The sequence below is a fragment of the Alligator mississippiensis genome, chromosome 2 (genome assembly GCF_030867095.1).
Source record: "Alligator mississippiensis isolate rAllMis1 chromosome 2, rAllMis1, whole genome shotgun sequence".
Taxonomy (NCBI): Eukaryota; Metazoa; Chordata; order Crocodylia; family Alligatoridae; genus Alligator; species Alligator mississippiensis.
The window spans coordinates 233506336-233528786 of NC_081825.1; the positions used below are offsets into that span (position 1 = coordinate 233506336).

The 22451-nt window shown below is 44.8% G+C and overlaps 1 protein-coding gene across 1 annotated transcript in view; it reads right to left on the minus strand.

Annotated features, from left to right (window-relative positions):
• LOC102576688 (cytochrome c oxidase assembly protein COX16 homolog, mitochondrial) overlaps positions 1–22451 on the minus strand; it is a 90643-nt gene that overhangs the window by 20040 nt on the left and 48152 nt on the right. Inside the window, exon 3 of the mRNA XM_006263982.4 lies at positions 8964–9023. Within this exon, the coding sequence (XP_006264044.1) occupies positions 8964–9023 (60 nt within the window). The remainder of the gene's footprint in view (positions 1–8963; positions 9024–22451) is intronic.

Below are 22451 nucleotides of genomic sequence, written 5' to 3' on the forward strand. Positions count from 1 at the left end.
CCATGTCCCCTGCTTTGAGCCCAATAATTTCTGTTTGGCTAAAGTATAACTGCAAAACAGGAATCCAGTCCTGACTTGAAGATATCAAGACATAAATAATCTATTTCCCTTCCAATTACTAATCACCCAATTAACAATTCTAACCTAATTTCACATTTGAATTTGTCTGCCTTTAGCATCCAGGTTCCTGTTATGCCTTTCTCTATTAAAGAGTCCTTTGCTATCTAGCATTTTCTCCCTGTGAAACTACTTACACACTCTAATCAAGCCATCTCTCAATCTTCTTTTGCGGTAAATTAAACAAATCAAGCCCCTTTAGTCTCTCACTGTAAAGCATTTTTTCTAACCCTCAAATAATTTTTATGGATTTTTCCTGTACCCTTTCTAATTTTTCAGCTTCCAGATTAAAATGTGAACCCTTGAATCGGAGGCAAGACTCCACTACTGATCTTACTGGGGCCAGACCCAGAGATAAAATCACTTCCCTGTTCCTACTCATTACCCCCATGTTTATATGTCTGGGCATCACAGTGGCTCTTTTTACTGCACCTTGCAGTGGGAGCTGAGGTTGGGATGCTTGTCCACCATACCCCCTAAACCCTTTTCAAAGTAAAAGCCTTCCAGTCACAGAATGAGGGTCTGGGTCCTATGACCTATATTCCTTCTTCCTATTATAACTTTGCATCACTGGGATGTTCTAAAGTCCATTTTGTTCAATGGACCTAGCTTCCCAAGTGATCCAGATCGCTCTGTATGCCTGACCTGTTCTCCTCATTATTTACCACTGTGCCAACATTTGCAAATTTTATCAACAGTGATTTTACATCTACTTCCAGACCACTGATGACAATGTAGAATAATGTCTGGCTTAGTACTGATCCCTGAAAAACACCATTAGAGACAGCTCCCACATAATGATGATTCCCCGCTGACAACTACTAGTGGAGATTTGTTGAGTAGTTTGTTCTTAATTCATTTAACATGTGCTTTATTCTTAGAGAATTAAATTAATACACATAGGGACCAATGAAAGTGATGGTACAGAAAGTACTGTTGAATGCACGATGTACAAACTCTGAAAAAATCTATTTTTCCCTCTGTGCGGGCCGGGTGCGAACCCGCGGCCCTTGTCGTGCTGCATGCAGGCTGTGGCTGGCAGCCCGGGCACACCGGGTCGGAGAGGCTAGAATTAGGCACAAACGCTTAATGGTTGATTTTAAGATTGTTTACTTACACCGAGATGGTCGCAGAGCAGGCTGAAAACTTGCTTGAGTTGCGGTTACAAACAGAAAAACAAGAACAGTCACGTGGAGTTTGCTAGGCTCCACGCAAACAGAACTCCGGATGTCCAAGCGCGCCTCAAAACTCCACACAAGCGCGCCTCAAAACTCGTAGATACGTCTTATAAAAGGTTACCGCACGAAGACGGGAAGAGGAGGGCGGTGGATCAGGCCACCAAACTCCTCTGGATCTCACACAGGGTTTCTATTACCCTGCCACGTACCAAGAGTCCCCATGAGATCGATGTGGAGTCCTCTTCGGCTTGGGCGGAAACCACTCAAGCCTCTTATACGGCTAGCAGGACAATCGCTAGCTGCCACGTGGGAATAATTTAGAACTAGCCAATAGCGGGGAACAAATTTGCATTCGAAGAGCGGGAACTCTTTGCACCGTGCATTTCTGTGCTGCAAAGAAAATGCACCCTGCAAAGACAGCTGCGAAGTGACGGGAACTCTCTCCTTTGCACGCGGGTTCTCTGTGCAGCAAAACTCCACCGTGCAATGAAGCTGTAATCCCACAGGGATAATTCTAGTGCCGAAGCACACACAAAATCAGACCTTTGGGTCATGACATCCCCCCTTGCTGAAGGCACAATAGAATTATACTATATGTTCCTCATCTGGATCATCAGTAGCTCTGTTAATGGTTCGTGAAACTAAACGAACAAATACAAAATTAGCTAACAATAAAAGTTCGTCCTCAAGGGATCGAATCAAATAATAGCCGGCACACACACATATACACATAATTACATTCGTAACAAAAAACTGGACGATCAGGGCTTCAGTGGGAGTCATGGTGGAATCGCGTGTCAGGCCCTCGCTCCTTTCGGTGATGTTGTCCCTCTCGGGGCCTCTCTCCACCACGCACTCCGAATCCCGGATCTATAAAAGAACTTTCTTAAAATGGTTATTTTACTAATATTTACAAAATTACACGGGACCGCACGATAATGCAGTCGATTAAACTTATTATCACTATTAAATACAGATATGTAAACACGATTCTATACTGGACAGCCCCGTTTCTCTTTTCACACTCAACAACTCGACGAAATCGTCGAGGAGTCGTCGTCACCTTCTTCTAGGTAATGAAAACCTAACTCGTAGGCTAGTTGCCATTGTCCCGCGTCCCCCAAAATCCGAAGCTGTCGCTTATTAAGTCCAGAACGCTGCAGGAGGAATCCAAACATGTATCGCTCCTCTTGCATTCTCTGGCGTAATACTGGACGTTCGGATTCGTGGTGTCTTGCGTTCTGAGCCTCAGTTGGGCGTTGACATTCCCGATCACTGGACAGTCTTGGCTCCATTAGGACGCGCAGTCTTGGCAACTGATGAAGGAGACTACTTACAGGGTGGTCGACCACTGGGTCAAGCACAATTTGCAAAACCACTATGTTCCTCTGCCCATAGACCTTAAGACAACTGTCTATGCTGTCGAGGGTCACTGGAACGGTTCCAGGGTCTCGCAGGTGACAACGAGGCCATGGTCACATTCGCTGTAGCGGTGTCAGTCCCAGCGTACATACTCTTGGGTTCCAGGCACAGTACGAGACTCCTATGATAGCCAGTACAAGCTGTTCTGCACCAGTGTGCTCGGGTCGTCCATCGTGCCATGCGTGGGCCTTTTGTTTGATCACTCCTGCCACAAGCGCTGGAATTGGAATAGGCCAGTGGACACTAAACGCCACCATGTCGATGTCGGTGACATGTCCCCTACTCCATGAAGCTTGTCTCACCAAGAAGCTTGCTTCTTCCTGGTCCAGGAGGTCGGAACCAAGCTCCACGACCAGACGTCCCAACCACACAGCCAGAGTTTCCTCGGGTCGGATCCTGGATTCTCTACACAAATTCTGCAGTTCGGCTCTGGAGCGAGAGTAATAGGTAAGTAGCATGAACTGCACTCTGCGGATTGATGACTTGGCTGCTTGATGCTGCAGGCTGATCAATTTCTTCACGAGTCGTTGTTGTTGTTTCCGTTGGAGCTGTAGTTATTGTTACAGTGGGGGTTGTTGCTGTTTCAGGCGGGAGGGGCAGATGCACTCCTCCGCTTGACTCCCCTTCCCGTCGGCAGAGGGGTGTGGTCGGCAGAAGCAGTGTTGCGTCACTGGGCAGAGTCACCGGCCGAACCCTCGCGGGCTCTCCCGAAGCTCCATCCCTCTTTTCCGGCTCCTCCACGCGGTCTTCCTTCTGCTCGGCGCCATCTTGTCGTGGCGTTTTAAGATCCCCTCTCTCAGCTGCTTCTCCGACCGCCCGAACGGCCATACGCAGCTCGGTCTTCAAACTTAAAGTTTTATTCATTAGATCCGTCATGGTTTGAAAAGTTGCATTCAATTTCCCCCCCCTTGTCACACCGTAGGACCACTCTCTCATCTACGGCGCGGTCCTCCGTCTCCGGGTTTTCACGGAGCTTGGACGGAAGATCGCGACCCCTCAGTCTAGGTATTACCATGCAAGGGGAGAGCCAGCCGATCGGCATCGGCTCTCCCATCTCCCGGGCACATCGCGAGCAACAGACACACTCCCGGGTGAGGGTCAGGCCCACTTCGCTCGCCGGGTTGACTTCGGCGAGGGACACAGCATCGAGGGGCCTGTACAGGACCCGCTTGTCGCTCATGATACACCCGAACGCCGCAGGGTGAAGATACACTTCTCTCCCTTCTAGGGCTCCGTCTTCGGGAGCTCCCTCTTCTCCCTTTAGCGAAAGGCGTCCACTGATACATCTCTTACCCGTTCCGCCCACCTGGTGGTACGCGATGTGCGCCTCCAGTTCCGCAACACTTGCTACGTTGCGTCTCCCACTTTTCCAAGGGCAGTTTTCAACTAATTCTAACTCTAGTGAGCCCTCTCCTGATCCCATCCTCGTCGCCATGTGCGGGCCGGGTGCGAACCCGCGGCCCTTGTTGCGCTGCATGCGGGCTGTGGCCGGCAGCCCGGGCACGCCGGGTTGGAGAGGGAGGGCGCCGAGCTAGAATTAGGCACAAACGCTTAATGGTTGATTTTAAGATTGTTTACTTACACCAAGATGGTCGCGGTGCAGGCTGAAAACTTGTTTGAGTTGCGGTTACAAACAGAAAAACAAGAACAGTCACGTGGAGTTTGCTAGGCTCCACGCAAACAGAACTCCGGATGTCCAGGACAAGCGCGCCTCAAAACTCATAGATACGTCCTATAAAAGGTTACCGCACAAAGACGGGAAGAGGTGGGCGGTGGATCAGGCCGCCAAACTCCTCTGGATCTCACACAGGGTTTCTATTACCCTGCCGCGTACCCAGAGTCCCCACGAGATGGATGTGGAGTCCTCTTCGGCTTGGGCGGAAACCACTCAAGCCTCTTATATGGCTAGCAGGCCAATCGCTAGCCGCCACGTGGGAATAATTTAGAACTAGCCAATAGAGGGGAACAAATTTGCATTCTAAGAGCGGGAACTCTTTGCACCGTGCATTTCTGTGCTGCAAAGAAAACGCACCCTGCAAAGACAGCTGCAAAGTGGCGGGAACTCTCTCCTTTGCATGCAGGTTCTCTGTGCAGCAAAACTCCACCGTGCGATGAAGCTGTAATCCCACAGGGATAATTCTAGTGCCGAAGCACACACAAAATCAGACCTCTGGGTCATGACACCCTCCTATCTCTTTCAGCTGTAGTAATCCTACAGTTTATTTGCAACTTTAACAGCTAAACAATTTCAGACTGAACTACAATTAAAACTTGCATTGGCCCTTTCAATTTCTGGAGCATTTCAGACTGCTTGAGCAAGAATGATATGGTAGAAATTAAAATTATGAGTATAAAGAAATCTGTCTTTGTCTGCTTAAATTAAATTATCTGACAGGGAAAATGTGCAAATCATGAAAATCATTCTGCTCCTTCCTTCATTTTTTTAATGTCACGTGTAAAACAAAATGCTCCAGACTTCTGCCTCAACCTTAGTCAAAATAGTCTGGTTTACAATGTGTTCTACATGGCCCAGCTGAGCAGTGGATTTACATGCATATTAGTACCAGTGCCAGCTGTGGAAAGAGCAATGATTTATTAAATAAATGGAAGCAACAAAGCTGGCCAGGTATATAAAAACATGTAAGCATGTTTGAGGAATGCATAAACAATGGGGAAAGTGTAAAGGCTGATCACTCCTGTGGCATGTCTCAAAACACAGGATGAATGAAACCAATGATAGACAGGAGAGATTAGAATCTTGGTATAAATTACACATACAAATTGGGGCCATTGCTGCAGTCTGAAAAAATGTCAATACCGACAGTGTTCCTTTGTGAAATAAACTAAATCTTACACAGCTTGGGGCTACAGCATTTACTAAGCTAAATTAGGGGGAAGGAAAAATAGACTTTGCATGAATCTGTTCATATGAAATCGTAACTCAACAGCATCACTAGAGGTGGGCGAGTGGAGTACCAGCTCCAGGGTGTCAAGTTAGATGGGGTGCCAGAATGACAGCCCTGAGAGCAGGCGCTGCCTCCGCAACCGCCCATATCTGCAGAGCTTGCCACTGTAGCAGCTGCATCACCGTGTTAAAAAGTAAGCGCTTGGCACCCAAATACCAAAATTCCTAGGTATGCCTCTGTCATAACTTGATAATCTCTCTACTCAACATTTTCATACTGAGTCATGATCTTATGTAACATTATATGAGAAAGGTTGTTGTCTTGGCACTTGGTGCCCAAAAAGATATCTAATATCTCTTCCAACTATACAACTGGCCCAATATAAGATCTCATCCCTCCTCCCCCCCCCATTGTATTGTCTTGTAGGATGAGATCCAAGAAGTGGTAAACTTTAAGTGGAAGTCTTGGGATTCGAAAGACTTATGTATATAAAGTTCTATCACAAGAATAAGAATCATCAAAATCTTCATGTCAGTGGAAGGTTTGCACACATCAGATACTCAAATTCAAATGGGGCTCTGGGTTTCAGCAACAACTGTGTAAAATAATGCCATTAGGAGAGTGAGACTGTAAAATCATGTCCTTCACCTCTGGCATTACATAATAACATAAGCAACCTTTTAATAGCTTTTGGAATTTTGCTGTTACTGTCTTTAATAACAGGCATTCTAATATTTCTCCATGTAATTCGACATATAAAATTCCAAGATTTTTTAGTAGCCATAATTTAGAGAAAAGGTTTTTTCGGGTGACATTTTTTTTACTGGAGCAACCATACTAACTATACATTTGGTCCCATAAAAGCTATCACCAAAAAAAATCCTTGCTTCTCTCATATTTCCTGGACCATAGCAGCTACATCACTCCAACACTAGCCATATTTTAGACTGACACAGGAATAGTATTAAAAAAATGGAACAGGAGCCAGGAAGATGGAAATAACTCTACTAAAGGAGATATGACCAAGGAATCAAAGAGAATTTTATCAGCTGGGCCAGAGAATTAAACAAAATGCTTAGCAAAGGTGCTGCACATATCCATAGACCTGCTGGATTCTCTAAAATTTCAGGACAGTGAGCGTGTCTACATGTGCTTTTAGCCTAATGTGTATTAAGGCGATTTAGGCATGCATCCACTAACGTGGGTATGCAGACTGACTTGGAGCTAACCTTGGGACTAAAGTTAGTCCCAAGTCAATGAACACATACTGTGTTCATGAGCATTAGTGCATCTACATATTCACTAATGAAATTTAACTATCCATGCATAAATTTGATACCTACTTTATGCAGGTATCAAATTTAGGCTCAAATAGTCTTAAATCAACATTTTTAAGGCATGTGCCCTTAATGTGCCTTAAATCAGGCCAACGTGCATTAAATGTGCTTGTGTAGACATGCCCAGTGAGTAGTTGCCTGGCACCTTGCAGGTCAGGGTCCACAGTGAAGTTTTACTTCTGTGTATATTTGTAACGTACCTGTATGATGATACTATACTTGCATGCTAAGATAGGTCCTAAAGTGAGCTGAATCCATCTTAATTTATGATGGCATACATATCCATTGGCAATCCACACTTAAAAAAAAGTCCTCTCTTCATAACAACCAAAATGAAGTATGAGATCTGAATGACTTGTACTTTGGGAGAAAATTGGATTTGGGACAGATTCTGTGGTTTGGGGCTCATCTACATTTTAGATTAAAACAAAAATTAGGAATGTTTCAGCCACTACTTTCCATCAGGAATGAGCTTCACAAGAATAACCTGGACTCATTTTTAGCATTTCATTATACCACCTTTATTTTATTACCATTGATTTCCTCACAAAAGTCAATGCAATTATGGCTGTTTAAATATTGTCCTTCAGCCATCTACTTAAGCTTGGCAGGGAGAAAGTGCAGCATAACGAAACACATACAGTTTGTTTCGAGGTTGTGTGTTTAGTTAAAAGGATAGAGACTGTTCTTTTCATTGCACTGTGGTTCTTTCACATAAATAAATCAGAGAAGAGTTACAATACATAGATGGAAGCACACAAGACAAAAGGCTCCCAGAAGGCAAACAGAACTGTGCATTAATGCACTTGTAAATTATGAATTTCCAACTGGGATTTTTCATTGATACACAGAGAATGAAGCTTTCTGCTCCTGAACATCACAGGACAAAAGTTATTTGTTAGCAGCATGATGCCCTAAATTTATTTCCATTTTTTTTAATTTAATATTTCTGGGGATAGGAAAACCTCTGTGTGAGATTTCATATATCAGAAGCATAAAAGATCAGGTATTATCATCATCACAGAGAAAATTCACCATGTAGTGATTTGATAGTAAAGTCCAGTCATTTGAACATCTAAGTAGCAGACTTGCAGGCACAATCAAATCTTTAACATGTAATAGAAATTTCACTTGCAAATAACATCAGGATGAAAAAGAGACCCAAATAACTTTCCTCCTTTCACCTCCCTTCCAACCCACAGGGCACAAAAAGAAAGGCCCAATGTCGAGTAAATTAAAAACTGGATCCAATTCATTTGATAAAAAAAACTTCTAAAAATTGTCTAAAATACTTTTCTTATAGATCAGTTTCACAATGTTACAGTCTGATATTCTGCAAAGGATTGGACCTGAAAATTAATATCTGTTATCCCTGAAAAGGTGTGGGAATAGTGTATTTCCTCTCACAGGGAACAACACATTGATTTCCAGTTCTAAAGATTTATGCAATTTTGGACATTAAACCTGTCACTGGCTGAGGCCCCCAATTCAAAGTAAAGTAATTCTAGAAGGAAATGGATTTTGAGAAAGGGAGGCAAGAATCCTCTATGTAGTTTTTTGGGGAGGGGAAGAGGGAATAGGAGCTGCTTGCAAGCTGCAGAGGCTTGGCAAGCCACAGTCGTAATGGATGGATCAGTGGGTGGTTTCAGTAGGAAGCTAACATGGTTTTGCAATTTATCACATGGAGCTCACTGCAACATTCATAGTGTAAATGTTCACTCACACACACAAAGTTCAGCACTAACTCTACTTTTGTACACCAGTCACGGAAACAGCCAACTTCCATTTGCAGGGCTGTATTTGGCAACAGGACATCAAAGCAGGACTGTGTTTAGAGAGAAACACTGAATGTTCAGAACCTTTTCCGCAAAACTGGTTTTACAGGAGCACAGAGAATCAAAGGCAGATGGTTGATCTAATTTTAGTTATGGGCAGACATGCCCCACCATAAGCCAGGGTAGTCAAGACAAGGCTATGAATCCTAAGAAAAAAGCAGAGTGAACCTCATATTCAGATTCCAGCGTGGTACTCTTTTCAAGTTTTGCTTTCAAAGCTGGATCCATCTGTAAGACAAAAACGAAAGATAACCCAAATGTTATTTTTTTTATAAAATACATTCAAATGTTAAAGAAACAAAATCTCTTTTATAAAGAAGAACTCTCCCCTTTGCCCCCTGTGCAAAAAACCCCCAACAAACTAAATGCTGACTGACCCTTGAGATCCCTCTTCTCAGACAAAAACTGGAAGAAGAATCAGTTCCTGCATTATCCACTCAGATAAAGTGGTGATGGGTGTAAGTGTAACAACAGCCAGAACAAATCAAAATAAAGTTCAACAGATTCCAGCTCTTGCTATACAACCAGGAAAGAAAACTGTAAATTAGATAGCTCCTCACTGGGAATGCTCTGGCTTCAGCCCCCAAATGTTTAAAATCTAAAAATGTTCAGATCAATTTCCTGTTTAATCTCAGTCAAGAGAAAGAAAAAACACTAAGTTACCATAGTAAGGTTTATGGTGGTCAAGAGGGGCGCTCTCTGAAGATGAATGCAGTGCATTTTGGTCTGCAAAGCCAAAACTTTGGTCAAATTTGAATTTTTTTTTGCTCATTTTGTTACGGGTAGAAACCAAGAGAAACTTGTGTTTGCCTAGTTTTGACCTCAAACCCAGTAAAACTGGTGACAGCAGCTAGTGGAGTCTGGGCACTCAAAAACAAATCAAAGAACATGAACTCCAGTGAACCATAGCAGCTAAATTTTGCAACACTCAAACCCATGGAGAAAGCTACATGTATTCTTCCCCTGCAAAAGTAGAATGATAACAATGGCCAGAGAGTAGAAGAAGAAATGAAAAGCAGCTGGCATTCCCCACAGTCAGAGAGTCCCCCTGGGAGAGGAACCATTTTCCTTCCCCAAACACATACTATTCAGATGCATTTTTTAGCCTGATCAATTAAATAGCACACAATTACATCATCAGAGACCGTATTTTCTACCCATCTATTTTTAATCCTTAAAATACATTAACATAAATGGCCTGGGTGCTTAAGGGGATTGGTAATGTGTTGAGTCTTTCATTTATAGAGCTGTAGTCCAAAAGTGATCCAGTTCATATCAAAAGCAGTTATTCCCAAGTAAATGTTTAGCAACCTGTATGAAAACAGCTGGTTAACCTAATTCAATTTCTAGGGGTCACATGTCCACAATCACCATTAGCCTTGAATGCTCTCCTTGTAGTCAGTGTTACAAAACTAAAAATAAATTCCCACCAGTTAGAAAAGAAGTCTCAGCTATGTATGACTTGGTTTCACATCTTGCCCCACTGTAAATACACTATGGCTACTTGTAGACATTTAAAAAAGCCCAAAAAACACATTTTACTGGAAGAAACAGCGCGTTACTTTAACTCAGCTTTGCAGTGTCTATAGATTGGGTGCTTCAGCAGGGCTTATTGGTGCTTTAACCTAACAGCTGAGTCAATCAGTTATTAGATAAAGACAGCAAAAAAGCCCCATTAAACTGCCCCATCTATAGAGATGCTGGGTGAGCTGGGTCCAACTAACATGCTGCCTCATCTGGGCATGTGCTAGGCTTGGCACGGAAGCACAATGAGTTTGAAGTAAAGCACCATTTTGTTTTAATTTGTTTTTTAACATCTACAAGCAGCCTGTGTGACCATGGGCAACTCGCTACGTTTCAACTCTTCAAAGGTGCATAGGTTCTTAACTGCCATCGAAATCACTGGGAATTAAGCCTTCAAACTAAGGAATTTATTGTAAAGCATCTAGAAGAGAACAAAGTGATTACTGCAGGGATCCTGGTTTTCTCTGATTTAAAAAAAACCCCAATTTTTGGTTGAAAAAAAGTAACCTCAAATCCACATTTTTCTGTGATTAAAATGAAACACCATTAATATGTAGATATCTTTATATCAGTGTTTCATTTAAATCATGGAAAAATGTGAATTTGGGGTTACTTTTTTTTTAAACCAAAAATTGGCAATTTTTAAAAAATCAGACAAAACCAGGATCCCTGGTGATGAGGAACATTGATGTATTCACCAAGAGTAAGTTATCCTTGGTGCTGAATAGAGAGGATCTGGGCCTCAGTTCTCCATCTATAAAATAGGTCTGATAACACTTCTCTCTCTCACAGGGAGTGTTGAGAGGATAAATACATTAAAGATTGTGAGATGCTCAGTTACTAAAATGGTAAAATCAACATAAGAATCACAAGTAGATTAAATAATAAAGACTGAGTCAAAGAAAAACAGGTTAAAATAGATTATGAGACAGTGTAAGGAAGTGAAACTCTCACTGTTATTGCCCATGCTTTACCTTGAATCAAGACCTGATGTCTTATGTGCTTCACAAGATTTACATTGTGCAGCAAAGATCCTGGGATTATGTGGGACAGCTCTCTAATACAATAAGGTAATCCTTTGATATGTAGTTTTATTTTACTTTTATATTACTTTATTTTGCTCCCAAACTGTCAATGTACCATTGATGTTGCTAGTACAATATTATGGGTTTTTTGTGGAAAATGGGTGTCAATAGTTTTGGGACACAGGAGGCAAGCAAGGGCTTTGATGCAAAAGAGGTAAATTCTTCTTTTTCAGTTCAGCAAAACTGAACAGCTGTTCCACTCTCCTTCTTCACCCATTTATACATCTGTGTCTATGTCTAACAACAGTGGAAATGCATTAACATTTCCACCAAAATGATAAGCAATGAAACAGTGAACATTGGCATTCCATTGTCCTTGTAAAGCTTCAGTGCTAATATCCAACTGAGAAAGAATCACAAAATCATAGAAAAATAGAAAAACAGGGCTGGAAGGATCTCAAAAGTTGTTTAATCCCATCCCCCCACCTCCCCATCAAAGCACAGTCATCCCTGTCTATACCATCCCACCCAAGTGTCTGCCTAACCAGCTCTTATACACTTTTAAGGATGAAATGCCACAGCTTTCGTAAGTAGCCAGTGCAATGCTTAATCACCATCAGAGTGAGAAAGTTCTTCCTGATATCCAACCTAAACTTCTCTTGTTGCAATTAAGGACCATTATTTCTTGTCATGTCCCCTGCAACCATAGAGAACAGTGTATCAGAGTTCTCTACAACCAGCCTTCAGGTGTCTGAAGACTGGTATCAAATCCCCATCAGTCTTTCCTTCAGACTAAATAATCATTGTTTTTCCAACCTTTCCTTGGAAGTCATGCTTCCTAGACTTCCAATCATTTTTGTTGCTCTATGCTGGACTTTTTCCAATTCTATATATATAGAGAGAGAGAGAGAGAGAGAGAGAGAGAGAGAGAGAGAGAGAAGCCTTAGTCTGTCTGTCTGTAACGCTTTATTCGCACTCTGATTGGTCGTCTCAGCAGCCAATCGAAGTGCTCCAAGAGTGTTCCGGACAGGAGGCGGCAAAGTGCCGCCATGATGGCGGGGACAGAGGGGATTGGGGGGGGGGGGCGAGACTGCTGGCCTCACATCCCTGCCCCCTGTCCTTATTCCCTGGAGGTGGTGACAGCACGGGGTGCTGGCCAAAGGGGATGGAGGGAATAGCAGGGCAAGCTTCCCCCTGCCCCCCTGCTCTTTGGAGGCAGCGGTGGCACGAGGCGGGGGTGGAAATGGGGTCGTGCCTGCTGTGCCAGGGGGGAATGTGGTGGGGCCCGCCATGGCAGAGGGAACAGGGTTTGGCCAGCTGCAGTGGGAGGGATGGGGTTGGGCCCACCATGGCAGAGGAAGGACAATGGGGAGCAAGCCCGGCCCCAAACCACTGGGGGGAACAGGGTCGGGCCTGAAGTGACACGGGGGGGGGGGGGGGGACGGGACGGGATGGGACAGGACAGGGTCTGGCCTGAAGGAGGGGGGCTGGGCTGGATGAGGGCGTGGGGAGCAGAGGCGCAGGGCCGGAGGCTGGGCTCCATCCCTGCTGCCCCCCCCCATCATTCTTAATGGACAGTTTGCTACTTTGTCTATATCTTTGTTGAAGCATGGTGGCCAAATCTGGATAAAGTTATCCAGGTGAGGGCTCACTAAAGCAGAAGAATCACTCTGTTTGACTTATAAGCGACAGTCCTGTTAATACAATCCACTATGCTATTCATTTTTCTTTGTGTCAAGAGCATGCTGCTGACTCATATTCATATTATCGTCCACTATAAATCCAGGGTCTTTTTCTGCAGTACTGCAGCCTAGCTAATTGTTCGTCAGTCCGTATTTGTCCACATGATTATTCCACTTTCAGTGCAGGCCTTTTCGCTTGTCTTCATTGATTAACAGGATCAGGTCACACCTCTCAGGGAAACTGCCAGAGTGTCAAGACCCCAAGGACTCAAACCTGAATCTTTCATTCTCATAAGACGATGTCTGGGCCGCAGCACCAAGTGACCTGGGGGAACCAATAGAAACCACAAGCCCTTGATGGGAGAGCTTTAAAATCATTCCCCTACTTCCCCTGGGGGCTTGTCCTAGCACCAGTGTTTGTAGGCCTTGCTACTTGGGCCCTCCTGGCTTTCTCCTGCTTTGGCCCCCTGTACCTAGTTCCCACCTTGGACCCTCCTGCCTTGGACCTCCTGGCTTGACCAACAGCCTGTGGACTTCTAGGTTTGCACCAGGATTTACCCCTGAATCCTGAGACCCTACATCCAGGTTGTGCTTCTGATAATCAGGCTATCTTCAGACTCAGGCAGAAATGACTGTGTCAGAAACATTCAATTCACATTTTAAGGTACTCCTTGCAATCAGAAGAGCCAAGAACATAATGTTTTAATAATACAGCAACGTCAGGAAAAAGAGAAATTATGGGGATATGTTCTCTGGTTTATATCTGCATTATGAACAAGGCTGTGATTCAGATCGGAGGAGAGGGGTTTGGGGACTTTATTGCTGTTAACAGTACATCCTTTAATATTGCTAAATTATTTTTCATTTTTTTATCATTTTTAAACTTAGAAGTCACCCTTATTGATTGTCAGGCTGATCATCCTAACAGGTAACATGAAACTGCACATGTCCAAGGATATGGTTCAAAGTTTTTCTCTTGTGCCTTATCTAGAGAGATGCAATGGGATATTCATCCGCACCTGCAGTATTCTCCTTCTGAGTCCCACAAGGCTCTATCCCATATAAAACATAACTCTGTCCTATATGAAGGATATTTACAAGGTTTTACAAAGACATTGGAGGAACTGACCTGATAACATGAACTGAAAAAATGTCATCAATATGCAGACGATGCCTCGTTCTACATCTTCACATCAGATGTAAACAGTATCCTCTCCCTATAATACTAACACTTAGCACAGATCAATACCTGGATGAAGTGCAGCTGGCTAATACTTAACCCAGGAGTGACAGAAGTAGCACACACAAGAGGAAGAAAGTGCTCTGAGGAAATTCTGTTTTCAATAATATTCCCTTTGCTTAAATGCACCTCCTGATTATAAGGTCAGCGTACAACCTGCGAGGCACAGTCCCCTGCACATCTCAATTCCTAAAGGTGTTCAGAGCCAGTGCTGTGAAAAATACCTGTTACCACCTGTAAATGACCACAAAAATTATTCCCTTCCTCTCCGAGACAGCGCTAACCACAGCAACATGCCTATTTGTGACCTTAAGGCTAGGGACAGAAGTTACACGTAAACTGGTTTAAGTGAGCAGAAACTGGTTTAAACCTGTAACAGAACATAAGTTCACTGCACATAAACCAGTTTCAAAATGGCTGAAATCAGTTTGAAATAAGCCTGGTTGAATGTAGTATCAGACTGAATTGATTTGAGTCAGACTGAACTGATTTGACTCAAATTATGCAATGCCTGTCCCAGACCCCTTCCTGGTTTAAGCTAAATCAGAGTCCCTTAGCATCCCAGCATGTTCTGCAGCCCTTGGCTGGGCTGGGCACAGCAGGGCTGGGTTAGCCCTGTCCCTCTGCTCTCGAGACAGAGCAGAGGTGGGGGCATGGCCAGACATCTGCCCCTCTAAGGTGAAGGGGTCAGGAAACAGGTTTATTCCTCCCTCCCTCCCCTGTCCCACGAGCACAGAACGCAGCCAGGGTGTGCCAGGCATTTCTCTGCTTGCTGCTCCAGCGGCAGGGGTGTTGCCAGCCCCCACAGCAGCGTGAAGCAAATGGAGATGGGAGTTTAAATCCCCCTCTGTTCCCTGTCCCAGTGGCACAGACCCCAGCCGGGTTCTGCCTGGCCGGGGCACAGCAGCTTGTCATGGTCCCTCCCCCTCACTGCTTCAGGGGCAGGGGCAGAGCCAGGTGCTGGCTGATATGGCCCCCCTGAGGTGAAGGGGGCAAGGAGGGGGCTTATTTTCTCCTCTGCCCCTGGGAGACTGCAGCTGGGGTCTGTTAGCCCTGACTGCCACCTCCGCTGATTGCTCTCTGCAAGGGGCAAGTGGCAGAATAAGCCCCATCTCTGCCCCCTTCACCAGATGCCGGAGGGAGGGGGTAAATAAACCCTTCCCTACCCCATGTGCCTAAGGGGGCCATGCCAGCCAGCCTCTAGCTCTGCTCCTACCCCTGCCACTGCAGCAGCGAGGGGGGAGCGCCAGACAGACCCTGGCTTGGGTCCGTGCTGGTGGGACAGGGAGGGGGGAATTAAACCCCCTCCCTGGCCAGTTCACTCCAGGCTACTGCCAGCAGGGGCCACACTCACCAGGCCCTGCAGCCAAGGGCTGCTGTAGTGCTCCCCGGCTTCTGGCCTGAGCCACTGCAGGCATGTGCCTGTATTTCCAGAGTCAAAAGCGAATGTCTGATCACTTGCAAATTGGTTCAATTTATGCAGGTTAGCCTAACCCACAAAGATTAAATCAGTTTAGGCTCCATTAATGTCTGTCCCTAGACTAAGACTGCAGCTCATTACAGCTGGGTATTAGGCCAAGCCTAAAAAAAAAAAAAAAAAAAAAAAAGTGTAAAGTGGTACAAAATGCAGCAGCTCAATCTGCCCAGCACCATTTTCTTAATTGGTTCCTTATCAGAGTGAAATTCAAGGTCTGTGTCCTGACATTCAAAGTTTTCAGTGGTATTTGCCTTAGCCATCAGAGACATAGGCCATGTGTAGATGAAATGAGGGGCATGCATGCACAACACTTTAAAGCAGGCTAAATGCTTTTGCACCATTTTAATGGTGGTCGGTGTTTGCACGCCTTGGTGGTGTACTGCACGTTAATTCTAGTCCCTGTAGGAAATTCAGTGGCATAACACACCTTAAATGACTTGAGGTGCAGCAAACTAAAACTCTTCTTCCACGGATTGAAGCGCTGGGCTCTGTGCAGCTCCGTGGCTCTGCAGCAAGCCCTGCAGGCAGCCTGACAGCAGCCCGGGAAAGCAGGCTCTGCCCAAGAAAAGCAGCAAGCCTGATTCCCACCCCACCCTCCCTGGAGCCTGCCTGCCTGCCTGAGCTGCGTGGGGGCCCGGTGCTTCCCTCTGTGGCTGTGGTGCCCCCCAGGACCACCCAAGCCAAGTGCCTGCAGGCAGGTGCCACCTGCAGGTGGCCCACCACTGCTGCAGAGGAAAGCACCAGCCCCCTCTACAGCCCAGGGACCACTTCGCCTGCCAGCAGCTCGCCCTCTCCTCCCCACCGGAGAGGCAGGTAAGTCAGCAAGTTGTGTGTATGACACAGGGGTTTAATTAGCCCTAAATTGAAGCGGTGTTTTTTAAAACCCACCGCTTCAATTTAGGGCCCCCATTTCATCTCCATGCCTATAATGGCCATGTCCTCCAATGACAGCTGTGTTACACTAGAATGAGATGGCCAACCTGCAGCACACATGCCACAAGTGGCACGAGTAGCCTGTATGTGTGTCATGTAGAAACTGGGGAGGGAGCAGGGAACATAATGACAGATAGGGCAGGAAGCAGCAACAGAACAACAGGTCAGGCAGGGAGCTCAGGGCAGAAAGCAGAAAACAGCAACAGATTGGGCAAGGAGAATAGGGCAGGGAGCAGAAAGCACAGCAACAAATTAGACAGGAGATCTAGCATTCTCACAATAGCGTTCTACAATATCAGTACATAATACTGAAAGGAGAAATAAACAGCTACTTTTCTACCTCCTCCTCCAGATGCTTGCTTTGTTGCTCCTTCCTTTAATTGGAAAGCACTCAGATAACATGGCACTGGAGTACTATGCAAGTAAATCAGCATTTTTATTTTGCCACAGGTGGAAATAAATATAAGATTATTTTTGTTTCAACAGTTAAGAGAAAAACATTTCTATATCCCCCCATTTTTCAAGATTTAGTTTACTAATTTCTAGAATGCCTACCCAATGCGCGGTGTTCACATGGTTAAGCTTGTGTGAGCTCAGGGGAAACATGTAGTGGAGCTGCTGTTGCTACTGCTCCTCCTTCTCCCCTCCAGGCCCTTCTGTCCTCAGCCCACTTCCCTGTGTATTAATTCCCCTCCACTGCTGTAAGGAGAAGGGATTGGAGAGGCACATCCAAGCCTAAGATGCAGAAGCCCTGCATATTTCTAAGTAGCTAAGCTCTATAACAGCACTGATGACCAAAATGAGCCTGGGCTGTTGAAGAAGCCAGTTGAAATTGCTCAAGCAGATATTATTTTGTTAATTCACACTGACAGGTGCACAAAAATGCTTCTTTATTAGAAACAACAATTTTACTCAGTAAATTACAGGGGTGGTTGGCTAGATGTTGTTTAAGCGCAAACTGTGCGCAGCTTCTGAAGAGCTCATGACGCCTGGAAGCTCTACGCATGGGAGATAGAGGAATCCAGGCTTTAGAATGCTTTAATCTCAGTAAGATGTCCCAACAATGCCAATAAAGTCAATATTCTCGTTTTTCCTTTTTAGTCTTCTACATGTTTACCTAACCCAACAAAATTGAGGTATACTTGACTTCAGTGATTCCGTCCCTAAGCTGGCAAGACTTTGGGTTTCTGCATAAGATCCAGTCAGAGAAGTTAAACTAGGTTCCTCTCAGAACAAATACAGCAGGAAAAAGAAGTCTTTTACAAAACTGCTATCCCATAACCCCAAGCATCAATACCTCACCTTGCAACATTACAGAAAGGAAGGGGAAAAAAGAGTGATATTTTTGCTCTAGTGAAGGTTAACATAGCATTAATTAGTACAGCAGTCGGTACAATTATAAATGGTATAACAGCCATACTCAAATGTTGTGAGAGTGCGTACAAGAAACAAGAACAGAACAACAACAGGAGCCAAGCAAAAGGCCAGTTAACAGGGGAGTTTGAATAGACTCCTGGCTTGGGAGAGGAGCAAAAGGTTTTGTTTTCTGCGAGAGAGATTTGTGAGTGCTAGTGAGTGATGTGCCTGCTTGGTTTTGACCTTATGGTCTGAGTTCAGTTTAATCACCATTTTGGAGCAGCGAGCAATGAACTGTTCCCAGCTGTTGAGCCTAGTAGTTGAATCAAATGGCAATGCGTAGGGAGGAGGCAGAGGGGGACATGTGCCCCCCTGAGACTGGCCCTCACCAGCTGGGGAGTGGGGGCATCAAGAGAAGTGGTGTTCCTGCTGCTATGCTGCAGAACTGCCAGTACCATATCCCCCCCCAAAGATTGGTGCCAGAGCCAGGGAGTGGGGGCACTAAGAGAAGCATTGGCGGCACTTCTGGTTTTGCTGCTGGCAGGGTCAGCGATCAGCTGCTGCAGGACGCTCCCCCCCTGGGTTAGCGATCAGCTGCTGGTGCTCCCCAAGACTCAGGAGACACCAGTCGCCCATGCAGTTAATAGTGGTGTGAACAAGGAGACCGCTTGCCTGGGCAGAAAGGCTAAGCTGACCAAATCCGACTGACACAAGATGTGAGTGGCACTGGGAGAATTTGTAGGCAGTTTGCCCCAGCTGCATTTTAGCACTTCCTCACTGTGAGCTTGCTGAGCAACCTCAGGTAAGGAGAAAAGACAGTATTTCTAGGATGCAGCAGTGAAACAGCTGGATGTCAAAACACCAACGGCATCACTACCAGCTCCCTCCTCTTCCTGTACCTCTGTAGTTTGGAGGAGCCCACTGACCTACAAAACTCCTACCCAGGTTCTGGTTTGGCTTTGTGGGGAATATGGCCTGCACATTCCTGCCAAAGGCAGCTAGGAGGAGCAGTGCTGAAGGTATGAGGTGTGCCTTCTGACAGATTCTCTTAGGCACCAGGTAAGGAAGTTGCAAAAGGAGGTGACTAGGCTGAAAAGCACCCATGAACATGAGAACTTAGTTACTATGATATGCAAGGAAACCTCCAAGTCTGTGCCAGAGGGCCAGCCAGAGGTGGTGTTAGAAAGTAAGAGAAGTAGGGCTTTAGAAAAAGAACCTACTCCTTTGGTAAAAGAGGACAAGTCATGCCTCTCCACAGTTAAGAGGACTGAAACTGCTGCCACCAAGGTGGTGATAGTTGTTAGTGTCTATGGTGTCTTTCTTCTGCAGGGCACAGAAGCATCCATCTACTGGCTGGACCTGTTGCCTCAGGAGGTCTGCTACCTGCCAGGAGCACAACTCCAAGATGTTTTGGAAGGGTTGCCAAGACTCACCCAGCCCTCTGACTAATACCCTTATGTTGCTAACCCATGTGGACATTAACTATACTGACAGGGGTGACCCTGAGTAGATCAAAAGTGACTAAATGGCTCTGGGTACAAAGGTGAAGGGAACAGGGGCTCAGATTGAGTTTCTGTTAATCCTTCTAGTCCAGGGTAAAGACTCATGCAGCAAGAGATGCAACCTGGAGATCAACATTTGGCTATAGACCACCAAACCAAGAGCAGGAAGTGGATGATATTTTTTTCAAGCAATAAACTGACGTATCTGCATCAAAGGACTTGCTGATGTAGGGCTTTAATAACCATGGCATCTGCTCAGAATGTAATGCAAGAGCATATAGGCAGTCCAAACTTTGTGGAGTGTGTTAGGCATAATGTTTTGCTACAGGCAGTTGATAAGTCAACTATGGAGGAAGTTCTTCTCAATTTGGTACTCTCTTGGTATGGAACAACCATATGCACAAATATAGACTGAAGAACAACTGGCTAGGCTGCAGAACTGCAGAGATGGACATGGGAGTTATAGTGGAGTATAAAAAGAAAATGAATCAGCAGCATGCTCTTGCTGAAAAACAGACAAATAGTATATAGGGTTGTATTAAGAGAACTCAGCTTGCAGGCCAAGGAAGTGATTCTTCTGCTCTATTCTGCCCTCCCCCAATTCAGTTTTGGACACCACACTCCAAGAAAGAGTGAGGAAAATTGGAAGGAGTCCAGTGAAGAGCAACAGAAATGATTAGAAGTCTAGGAAACATGACTTCCAAGGAAAGGTTGGAAGAACAAGTATCACTTAGTCTGGAAAAGAAGAGATGGAGGAGGGATCTGATAACAGTTTTTAAACACCCACAGAGTGGTTATAAAAGAGGACTGTGATAGATTATTCTCTATGGTTGATGAGGACAAGTCAATACATTAATGTCTTAAGTTGCAACAAGGGAAATTTAGGTTGGATACTATAAATAACTTTATCACTCTTAAGGTGATAAGCACTGGATCAGACTACATTGAGAGGTGGTAGAATCTCCATCTTTGGAAATTTTAATCCAATCTCACCTGGGTAAAATGGTATAGACAGGGATGATCCTGCCTTAAGCAATGGGTGGGATTAGATGACCACTTGAGGGTCCTCCCAGCCCTGTTTTTCTATGATTCTAGGGGAGAGACCATGTTAAAATGACAATCCCTAGCTCTACAGATCTCCTCCAAGTGAGAAGCCAGATGTAATTTCTTTTCACAGACATGCACATTTTGTATTCCGTTATCCCTGCTGTCACCACAGCTACAGTAGAGTGAACTAGATTCTGTGTTGCTGCACCCAATGGTACAAGAATCATCAGTTAGCTTTTGAACACCGATGCAGTAAGGGTGGCCAGGATCTGGAATGGGCTTCCAAGACAGGTGGTGCTATCACCTAGCTTGGAGGTCTTCAAGAGGAGGCTAGATAGTCACCTGGCTGGGGTCATCTGACCTCGGTCCTCTTTCCTGCCAGGGGCAGGGGATCGGACACGATGATCCATTGTGGTCCCTTCCGATCTATGAAATCAAATCTTCATTCCTGGAAACAACATAGGAAGTCAACTGACTCCAGTTGTTCCTCAGATCCCAGGTGCAATTTGCAGCATTGGCCTACAAATTAAAAATATAAATATCTCGTTTCCAGACTGGGCAAATTTGATATGGAATTAATGAGATAAAGTAAGACTAGGTCAGTGGTTCTTACCCTTATGAGACTCAAGGCACCCTTTGGAAAAGTCAGCTCTTTGTTTTTATTCATTTTTTGATTATGGAAAAATAATAGAGCAATTCTTCCATTGCAATGAACTCAGGAAGACCACAGCTCAGAAAGTTGGTAATGCTACAGATTCCTATTTGAAATCTCTAAGTTTATCTTGTGAACCATGTTTGCACCCTTAACAGTGCCAATGATATGTGGTGTCCCATGGCAAATTTGGCAGGATCTCAAGGCACTCCAGAGTGCTGTGGCACCCTGGTTAAGAATAAGTGGGCTAGGTCCTTGGCTCCATCCTTTCAGCACCTGGCTGAGAAAAGCCATATGCACCAAAGTGATTTTATGCCACTTTTGCTCTCTTCATCCCAGGATTGTCCAGCAAACTTTTTGGGAGACTGCTCTGATTACACTAGCTGGGATAACAGGTTCTAAAGGGCTGCTCTGCCACTTAGGGACTGTCAGAATGCAGAAACACCACAGACATGTCTCATGCACTATTGCTTAGGAGGGATGGTTGAGAGGAAAATCAACGTTAGTTTGTTTCTGGCAACTGTTGATCCTTCTGAATCATGCATGCATGAGAGGTTATCTAGGCCTTCAATGCGTATGCCTAGACAGGAGGGTTTTTTGGATTTTTTTGAGAAGTGGAGGCTGCCCAGACCTTCCATCCCTGCTTTAGGTTACTGAGACAGAATCCAAAGGTCAGACTGAGTCCAAACATCTGGTGTCCTCATGGCTGTATTTATATAAGCTTCCGGGAACTGAACCCAGGTCTCCAGTGTGACAGACAAGGATTCTACCACTGAACAACAGGGGACTGCGAAAAATCAACTGTGCCTACTTTAAAGGAGGATTCTTTCAAGCTGGGCAAATCCTCAAAGAGTTTCTTTAAGATCCTGTAAAGTGCAGGCTCTGGCCCCAAATACAGTATTTAAAGATATAATTATTTTTGCTTGTGTATCTTTTCTTTGTCTGTAGCTTTAATTGCATGTTAAAGGCCTTACTGAGAAAATGGTGAACTTTAAAATGATTATTTGAGAGGCTCCAAAAATGGCTGTGTATAGTCTGGATCTTATAACTGCACATGCCCCTTTTTCAAGGTGTTGTACTTTATTTCTTTTGGGATAAATTTATTTTAAAATGCCTGTTCACAGATAAGACCTGTTCAAATTATGAACATTATTTGCCAGGAATGGTACAGGCCCATTCCAACTATTTAAGCACAAAAATACTGAAAAATGCAATAGT